Source organism: Rhinichthys klamathensis, unplaced genomic scaffold, assembly GCF_029890125.1.
Source record: "Rhinichthys klamathensis goyatoka isolate OS25496 unplaced genomic scaffold, OSU_Roscu_1.1 h1tg000196l_1, whole genome shotgun sequence".
Lineage (NCBI taxonomy): Eukaryota > Metazoa > Chordata > Actinopteri > Cypriniformes > Leuciscidae > Rhinichthys > Rhinichthys klamathensis.
Window position 1 is genome coordinate 385,981 of NW_026606722.1, and position 9,743 is coordinate 395,723.

The 9,743-nt window shown below is 40.5% G+C and overlaps 1 protein-coding gene across 1 annotated transcript; it reads left to right on the forward strand.

The window, feature by feature from the left end:
• Positions 1 to 5,170: 5,170 nt before the first annotated feature.
• LOC130096003 (zona pellucida sperm-binding protein 3-like) lies at positions 5,171 to 7,059 on the forward strand. Its single transcript, XM_056262616.1, has 8 exons — positions 5,171 to 5,750; positions 5,832 to 5,950; positions 6,024 to 6,127; positions 6,193 to 6,370; positions 6,447 to 6,564; positions 6,638 to 6,720; positions 6,795 to 6,886; positions 6,957 to 7,059. The coding sequence occupies exons 1-8, from the start codon at positions 5,205 to 5,207 to the stop codon at positions 7,007 to 7,009; spliced, it is 1,293 nt and encodes a 430-aa protein (XP_056118591.1). The 5' UTR covers positions 5,171 to 5,204; the 3' UTR covers positions 7,010 to 7,059.
• The last annotated feature ends 2,684 nt before the right edge of the window (positions 7,060 to 9,743 follow it).

The window sequence follows — 9,743 nt, forward strand, 5'->3', positions numbered from 1 at the left end:
AAAATGTCTTTATCAGCTACGGAATCATGGTATTCATGCCTATGCCTTTAGTTTGTTTTATTTTTGATAAAATAACGTATGACGTATGTCTCAATCAGTCAGAAAGCAAGAAATTACATTTGCGCTGAACTATTTCCCATTTCCAAGTAGATTATAACCGACATCTGTAGCTTGTCATTTCTTTTTTATCTCGGCCACAGTCCGAGGTTGTGAGGCTACAGCACTACGGCGTCTGCAACCTTTTGCCACTCAAGTGCCTTTTTGGCATTAGTAATGGCCACACTGTGCCCTCCAAACAACATTTTTCTCCTCTTTTCCACCTCGCCAACGATAACTTCTACTTCACATTGAGTGAAGTTACGTTTTTTTTTATTTCCTCTCTATGTTTGCCATGATTTCGCAATCGATGAATATTAACTTATGGGCGTTTCACGGACTATTTATGGGCAACTATGGGCGTGACATGAAGCCGCAAAAGCTGCGCTACATTTGGAATTGATTGTGATTTATTAAGGGAAAAATGCGTGGGATGTGCGTGCGCACGGTTTTATAAATCCGAATATTTCTGTGCGTATGCACGTCCTATGTTTCATCCGTACGCCACTTCTGACGCAAATCCTACGCAAAGTTTTATAAATGAGGCCCCTGGTATCAGAAGGGAAAGCAACCATCGTGATTGCTAACTGATGTATTGTGAATGGCGAGAAGTGCCAATAAAAGTCTTTATATATTAGTGAGTTTACTTGTCTTTTTGTATTTTTTGATGACTTTTGGACCTGTAAGTTGCCTTACTTTAGTAAAGTTTTCAGTGTGCCAAGTGCAGGAATAGAAACATTTTCACTGACTAGGAACTATGGTGTGCTTGCTTTTCAGTTGTGAGCCTAAGTCCTGCGTGCCCTAGCTTTTACATATGTTTGGGATAGAGACCCAACCGTGCACCGCACTTGGCACAAGATTTAGTCTGTGGTTTATTTATTCGCAAGTGATGCATTCTGTGCAGAAAATTAATTCCTTGTATCAAGTGAGCAGTACGGTGTATGTTACTCTGTGTAAGCCAGACCTATAGACTACAGTTTCAATTCTGTAGATGTGAACTTGCCAGCTTAAATGACCTCACAACATGTGAGGGCCTATGTGCTTTTTGTAATGGCAAACATGCATGTTGGCTACAACATATGAGGGTCCCTTTACGAAAGTGTGCTATTAGTATACTTAAATTAAAAGGGCATGCTTTCAGTATACTTATCAGACATGTATTGATAAATTGCCCTGAAGTAAACTCAACTTGTACTGACAAAGGTCCAAGTATATTTGGTCTACAGGTCCTTCTCAAAAAATTAGCATATTGTGATAAAGTTCATTATTTTCCATAATGTAATGATAAAAATTAAACTTTCATATATTTTAGATTCATTGCACACCAACTGAAATATTTCAGGTCTTTTATTGTTTTAATACTGATGATTTGGGCATACAGCTCATGAAAACCCAAAATTCCTGTCTCAAAAAATTAGCATATCATGAAAAGGGTCTCTAAACGAGCTATTAACCTAATCATCTGAATCAACTAATTAACTCTAAACACCTGCAAAAGATTCCTGAGGCTTTTAAAAACTCCCAGCCTGTTTCATTACTCAAAACCGCAATCATGGGTAAGACTGTCGACCTGACTGCTGTCCAGAAGGCCATCATTGACACCCTCAAGCAAGAGGGTAAGACACAGAAAGAAATTTCTGAACAAATAGGCTGTTCCCAGAGTGCGGTATCAAGGCACCTCAGTGGGAAGTCTGTGGGAAGGAAAAAGTGTGGCAAAAAACGCTGCACAACGAGAAGAGGTGACCGGACCCTGAGGAAGATTGTGGAGAAGGACCGATTCCAGACCTTGGGGGACCTGCGGAAGAAGTGGACTGAGTCTGGAGAAGAAACATCCAGAGCCACCGTGCACAGGCGTGTGCAGGAAATGGGCTACAGGTGCTGCATTCCCCAGGTCAAGCCACTTTTGAACTAGAAACAGCGGCAGAAGCGCCTGACCTGGGCTACAGAGAAGCAGCACTGGACTGTTGCTCAGTTTTGCATGTCATTCGGAAATCAAGGTGCCAGAGTCTGGAGGAAGACTGGGGAGAAGGAAATGCCAAAATGCCTGAAGTCCAGTGTCAAGTACCCACAGTCAGTGATGGTCTGGGGTGCCATGTCAGCTGCTGGTGTTGGTCCACTGTGTTTTATCAAGGGCAGGGTCAATGCAGCTAGCTATCAGGAGATTTTGGAGCACTTCATGCTTCCATCTGCTGAAAAGCTTTATGGAGATGAAGATTTCATTTTTCAGCACGACCTGGCACCTGCTCACAGTGCCAAAACCACTGGTACATGGTTTACTGACCATGGTATTACTGTGCTCAATTGCCCTGCCAACTCTCCTGACCTGAACCCCATAGAGAATCTGTGGGATATTGTGAAGAGAAAGTTGAGAGACGCAAGACCCAACACTCTGGATGAGCTTAAGGCCGCTATCGAAGCATCCTGGGCCTCCACAACACCTCAGCAGTGCCACAGGCTGATTGCCTCCATGCCACGCCGCATTGAAGCAGTCATTTCTGCAAAAGGATTCCCGACCAAGTATTGACTATTGAGTGCATAACTGAACATAATTATTTGAAGGTTGACTTTTTGTTGTTGTATTAAAAACACTATTGGTCGGATGAAATATGCTAATTTTTTTAGACAGGAATTTGGGGTTTTCATGTGCTGTATGCCAAAATCATCAGTATTAAAACAATAAAAGACCTGAAATATTTCAGTTGGTGTGCAATGAATCTAAAATATATGAAAGTTTAATTTTTATCATTACATTATGGAAAATAATTAACTTTATCACAATATGCTATTTTTTTGAGAAGGACCTGTATACTTGTAGTCAATCAAGTTTCATGGCTCACTCTTGAGTAGCCTATTAAATGAGTACCCCCCCCCCCCCCCCCCCCCCCCCCCCCCCCCACACACACACACAGTTTTACATGCGTTCTTAACGATAAAAAATAATAATATTCACTATCCCAATCTTTACATAGTTCCCTGAGCTGTAAATTACTTTTTACTTAAACAGTACTTTCTGGAAATGTCAGTTGGTTTAAAGTAACTAAAACATTTTCTACTATAAACCTGGATTAGTTAAGCAGATTGCTTAATGGTTAAATAATGTAGCCATAAATCAGGGCAATCAAAGTTAACCACTTTAAATTCAATAAAGTCAGATATACTGCAACTTTTACTTTCGGCCCACGGAGCTCAATCAAGTTTGAGATATTGGTATACTTACTACATATTTTATACTTTATAAAATGAACTCAAAGTATGCCTGTTTTTAATAAGGGTCAGTACTCTTGTTTCAGTTCTGGTGGAATCCTTTTTGGAAGACTAGGCACAGCATTATTTCTAGGTGAGATTTAAGTAATTCAAGTTTTTTGTTTTTTATTCAGTTCACAAAACCTACTTTAACAGATTTTATATATGAAGGGCAGATGTTTGTCAACTTGCAGTTCATGCAAGAACTTGTTTGGATTTGAATGCAGGCAATTAGAGGCTTCTTTAAAATTCATAAAATGTCATATGGATATAATTGCATGTTGCATTTACTTGATCTAAATATACTTGATACTTCAGGCCAAGTTCCAGAATCAAATCAGTGAGGCTGCAGATGTAATGTGTAAGCAACAGCTCTTAAGCACCACTGTATGAATAGCAATGCACAGTGAGGGATTTACAAGTCATTCGAGACGACCACAACCCATGATGTAGTCAGTTGGATCCGGGCCGTATCCAGATCAGATGGAGGACCTGTGCCTAGACACGACCACAGCGCATGATGTAGTCAGCATGATCCAGTTTGTATCCAGATCAGATGGTGGACCTGCGCCTAGACACGACCACAGCGCATGATGTAGTCAGCCGGATCCGGGCCATATCCAGATCAGATGGTGGACCTGTGCCTAGACACGACCACAACGCATCCCTTAAGTGTCAGCAGAGATTGTGTCAATTAGACTCTCCCCTGTGAAGGCCTCATCGACACGACAGCCATCGGCACTGATCCTCAACAAACCCCTCTCCATACCGACGAATGACTCTGATCTTCAACCAATTGGAACCAAATAATATTCTGAATGTTCTGATCTAATCTGACTTCTGACCTATAATGCTGCCTGATTCATAATCACACACTGTTCGTTCATTGACCAGAGGAGATCTGATAATTTTTTTTTTTTCATTCTGTCACCTGATGGAGTTTTGGTTCCTCACCACTGTCACCTTTTGGCTTGCTTAGTTGGGGACACTTAATATTCAATTGATCTGCCTACATTGACACCATTATATGAGAACTGAACTGATCTGGACGAGGACATAACCGTTTTCTCCAGAGCAGCAATATATAAATGAACTAAATTAAATTTTTACAAGAAAAATGAACCATCACTGAACTTACTTAAGCTGGAATATGGCGCTATTTTCTTCTAGATCTGCTGTACAGCAGAAAAAAACTTTGTTGCATTAATTTTCCTGTTATCACTGTAAAGCTGCTTTGAAATAATTTGTATTGTAAAAAGCGCTATATACATAGCATGACTTGACTTGACAATGGACTGAAAGCTCGCATTCAGATTTGTCGAATGACAAATGATGGATTGAACCTAGATTCCGGCCTACATTTAAAAAAAATTAAAAAAATATATATATATTTTTTAAATTCCATTCGTATGTACTTCACAATATGCAAGAAAAGATGTCTCCACTTTCATTACATCAAAATGTTATTATCTTTGTCTGACAGTACTACAAGAATAAAGTTGTTTTCTTTTTTCAGCATTCATGCACAACCTTACTCGTTCAGTGTGAGTCGGTAACCTTGCTGAAATAGCACAGAAATTGCACAGTGTATGCCCGCCTTAAGCCTTGTCTGTGAAACCGGGGGAAACTATTTTTGTACTGTGTTGGTTCACTGCTTGATGTCCTTTGGACAATTTACAAAACTAGTGAGCCACTTGGATCTAGGTTGTACTCTTTTGGTGTGTGTAACGCTTTTAATGAAACAAGTCTGGAAAATCATTAAGCTTGACAAAAGGGGTGGAGTCTCTTTAATTTCCTGCTCTAGAAAAAGGCACAGCAGAAGATCAACAAGTATTCTGGAGATTTCCAGAGGTTTTTTTTAAACAATGGGGCTTTTGGTTTTCAGTCTTTCTGGATTGTTGCTGCTAACAGCAATTGACTTGTGCTTTGCACAGTGGTCAGGATTTCAACAAGGCCAGGATCCAGTAAGATTTCAGCAGCAACAGCCACCAGTTTTAGTTTCTCAGCAAGCTGTCCAAGGCCCACAGGTATCAGCATATTTTAAGCCTGCAATGACCTCTGTTGAGGCTGATCCATGGAATCTTCTTCAAGAGCCAGGAAATACTCAGTCCAAGCAACTAATGCAGGGTCCTGTTGCGCCTTTGTTGTGGCGTTTTCCAATAATGCCAGAAGAACCTCAACAGCCAGATGTGCCTTTTGAGCTGCGTGTACCTATAGCTACTGAGAGTATTGCAGCACAATGTGGGGAGAACTTTGTGCATGTGGAGGTTAAGGAGGATTTATTTGGTACTGGTCAGCTGGTGAATCCTTCATTCCTCACTTTAGGAGGCTGTGCAGTTGTAGGGGAGGATCCAGAAGCTAAAGTCCTTATCTTTGAATATGAGCTCCAGACATGTGGCAGCTCTCTGACGGTAAGTGGCTGCTAATGGGTCAACCCTAGAAACTGTAAAACCCAGGTCTGTCCAGTAACCTGCTACTTGTGCTGCTTTCAGATGACTAATGATGAGCTTGTTTACACCTTCACCCTCCTCTACACTCCAGAGCCTTTAGTAGGAACACCCATCGTAAGGGCTGATGCAGCAGCTGTTGGAATTGAGTGTCATTATTCAAGGTAAAAAAAACTTGTCAAAGCAATTTTGTTAAATGCTACGTTCTTCTTAATCTTGTTTTAATGCTTCCACTAGGTTGCAAAATGTAAGCAGCAGTGTGCTGATGCCCAGCTGGGTTCCTTTTGCTGCTACAAAAGTTGGAGAGGAAGTTCTGGTGTTTTCCTTGAAGCTCATGACTGGTAATTTGCAATGTTAGAATTTCAGAAGTGGCAAGGAAATGTTGCCAACATGAGTTTCATTTCAGATGACTGGATGTTTGAGAGGCCATCCAATCAGTACTTCCTAGGGCAGTTCCTGAACCTTGAAGCTTCTGTGAAGCAATACAACCACGTCCCTCTGCGTATCTTTGTGGGAGACTGTGTGGCTACTGCAGTCCCTGATGTAAACTCTTCTCCAAGATATTCCTTTATTGAGAACTATGGGTGAGTAGGGAATCTCTCCTTAAACTCCCGTTTGCAAATAGTGCCTAAAGTTTTAACCCACACCCTCTCTCTTCAGGTGCCTGGTTGATGGAAAGCTCACAGGCTCCACTTCCAGTTTCATGCGCAGGGTTCAGAATGACAAGCTGCAGTTTCAGTTGGAGGCTTTCAGGTTCCTGCAAGCTGATAGTGGCTTGGTATGCATTTTGGGCTATAGATCTGTGAGTTAAATATGACCAGTAAGAGAACTAACCGTGCCCTCTTCTGTAGGTGTACATCACCTGTTCTCTAAAAGCTGTCATGGCCTCTACCCCGACAAGTCCAGAGAACAAGGCTTGCTCCTTCAATAATGGGTATTTCATACTATTTTAGACCTCTAATGATTTGAGTTGGTAAATGGGTAAGCAGTTTTCTTTCCTGTCTATAGATGGACTTCTGTAGATGACAATGACCAGGTGTGTATGTGCTGTGACTCCACATGTGGTTCCAGCATAAAAGGACGAGCACTACCTGATTCAGGTAATGTATGAAATCTTGGTATTGCTCTTGCAGAAGGACTTTTAGTTTCTCATTTAGTCTTTGTTTTCAGGCCTGGTATCAGAAGGGAAAGCAACCATCGGCCCCATTGTGATTGCTAACTGATGTATTGTGAATGGTGAGAATTGCCAATAAAAGTCTTTATATATTAGTGAGTTTACTTGTCTTTTTGTATTTTCTGATGACTTCAAGGACTTTTTGAACCGTAAGTTGTCTTACTTTAGTAAAGTTTTCAGTGTGCCAAGTGCAGGAATGGAACATTTTTCACTGACTAGGAACTATTGAGTGCTTGCTTTCAGTTGTGAGCTTAAGTCAAAAGCCTGCGTGCCCTACCTTTTACATATGTTTGGGATAGAGACCCAACCGTGCACCGCACTTGGTGCAAGATTTAATCAGTGGTTAATTTAATCACAAGTGATGCATTATGTGCAGAAAATTAATTTCTTGTATCAAGTGAGCAGTACAGTTTATGTTACTCTGTGTAAGCCAGATCTATAGACTACAGTTTCAATTCTGTAGATGAGAACTTGCCAGCTCAAATGACTTCACAACAGGGCTATATGCTTTTTGTAATGGCAAACATGCATGTTGGCTACAACACATGCGTGTCCCCTTACGAAAGTGCTATTAGTATACTTAAATTACAAGGGCACGCTTTCAGTCTACTAGTATACTTATCAGACATGTATTGAAAAATTGCACTGAAGTAAACTCAACTTGTACTGACAAAGGTCCAAGTATATTTGGCCTATACTTGTAGTCAATCAAGTTACGTGGCTCACTTTTGAGTAGCCTATTAAATGAGATTACTTTTACAAATAAATCATGCATTTATATGTGGATGTCAACTGTAAAACTTTGATGCGTGTCCAGGGCCGTTGGTCTTCTATTGTAAAATGAAGCAACAGAACTTTTATTCAAATTCTAAATGCATTGTATCAAAGAACTTAGTTCATTGAGATCTCACAAGGTTCCATTATAATCAATGCAGCTGTCTACACTGCACAACGAATCTCTTAACTTCATATCTACATGTTACACGGGAGCATTTGCAAATGTTTTGCCAATATGCTATTACGGTTTCAACTAAGGGTGCTCTTGCTTAGGTTTGAGGATGCTTCGCACCATCTAGCAACTTCGTAGAAACAGGCCTGAGCTATTCCACGCGGTACATGTACACTTTTTGGGGTCAGTGAGAATTTTATTTGTATTTTTTGGAGGAAAGAAATCAATACTTTTATTTATCAAGGACAGTAAATACATTTATAATGTTACAAAAGATTCTATTTCAAACAAATGCTGTTCTTTTGAACTTCCTATTCATCAAAGAATCCAAAAAAAAAAAATGTACAACTGACAGACCAACAACTGTTTCAACATTGATAATAATAATAAATGTATCTTGAGCATCAAATCCTCATATTATACTGATTTGTGAAGGATCATTTGACACTGAAGACACTGACACTGGTGATGCTGAAAATTCAGCTTTGATCACAGGAATAAATTACACTTTACTATATATTCACACAGAAAACTGCTGATTTACACTGGAATAATATTTAATACTATAACTGATTTCTGTGGTATTTTTAATCAAATAAGCGCAGCCATGGTTAGCAGAAGAGAATTCTTTTAAAAGTATTTAAAATCGGACCGACCCCAAACTTTTGAACGGTAGTGTATATATGAACACGTCTTAAAGTCAGAGATGGCTGGCAAAACCTCTCCGCATGTGTAATGAGAGCTCCCACCTCACCACTGATTGCCAAAACAAAGTGACTGTCAACAATCCATAGGAATAGCACCTTAAGGTAAAGAGGCTACCTTTAATGAGTTGCACTGAGGCTAATTATTTATTACGTGACAACTAGGCTGTACATAGTTTTGTAAGTGCATTCCAGCCCAACTTCAGTGGATGTTTTCATGCATAATTCCCACAATGCGTAATCACTACAAATAAACAGTGTTGGGGGTAACGTGTTACAAGTAAATAATGACTTATGCTAGATTTATCCAATAATTTAGTCCACTTAAACCTCACACCTTTCTGAAAATAAACTAGGTCAGCTGGAACTGGGAACACTTCCTATAACACCTGATGTACTCGTTACATCATAAGAAGAATGACATCTACGCTAATATTAGTCTCTCTGTTTATTTCGAGGTTTACTGTAGTCAGCCAGATCCGGGCCGTATCCAGATCAGATGGAGGACCTGCGCCTAGACATGACCAGAACGCATGATGTAGTCAGCCAGATCCAGGCCGTATTCAGATCAGATGGAGGACCTGTGCATAGACACAGTTCATGCAAAAACTGGAAGTTGGGGCGCTCAAGCTTCTGTGCGACCCATGAGCAGCATCAATGCTTTTTTTACGTTTGTTTTTTTTACGTCGGCATGCACCTTTTAAACCTTTTAAATCTTTTTTTTTTTTTTTTTTTTTTTTTTTTCGGAGCCATGAATTGTGTCTATCTGACACTTTTGATAACGATTCTTAATCGTTTTACCTGGGGAAGTGATGGCGGCGGCGGGGCTGGTCACAGGATTATCTATTCTCGAGAGCTACTGCTCGAACTCCGTCCACTTACACCTGCTGCTAGTGACAATAGTCCATATCTGGTTCGCAGCAAAGATTATGCTGCAACAGGTTATATACATAAAGTTCCCAAAAATCACCGGAGGAAGAGAGGAAGGAGAGGCGGAGTCCAACGCCGACTAAGGAGATGTGGGTTGGCTGATAGACGCCGCCTCCCTCCGCTTCCCACCATTCTTCTCTCCAATGTACAGTCCATTCGGAATAAAGTTGATGAACTGGAGGCTTACGCTAGGTGTAAGC

Coding starts and splice junctions, on each gene's coding strand:
- LOC130096003 (XM_056262616.1), top strand. CDS start 5,205: ATGGGGCTTTTGGTTTTCAGTCTTTCTGGATTGTTGCTGCTAACAGCA. Junction 5,951..6,023: donor ATTGAGTGTCATTATTCAAG/GTAAAAAAAACT, acceptor TGCTTCCACTAG/GTTGCAAAATGTAAGCAGCA. Junction 6,371..6,446: donor TCCTTTATTGAGAACTATGG/GTGAGTAGGGAA, acceptor CTCTCTCTTCAG/GTGCCTGGTTGATGGAAAGC.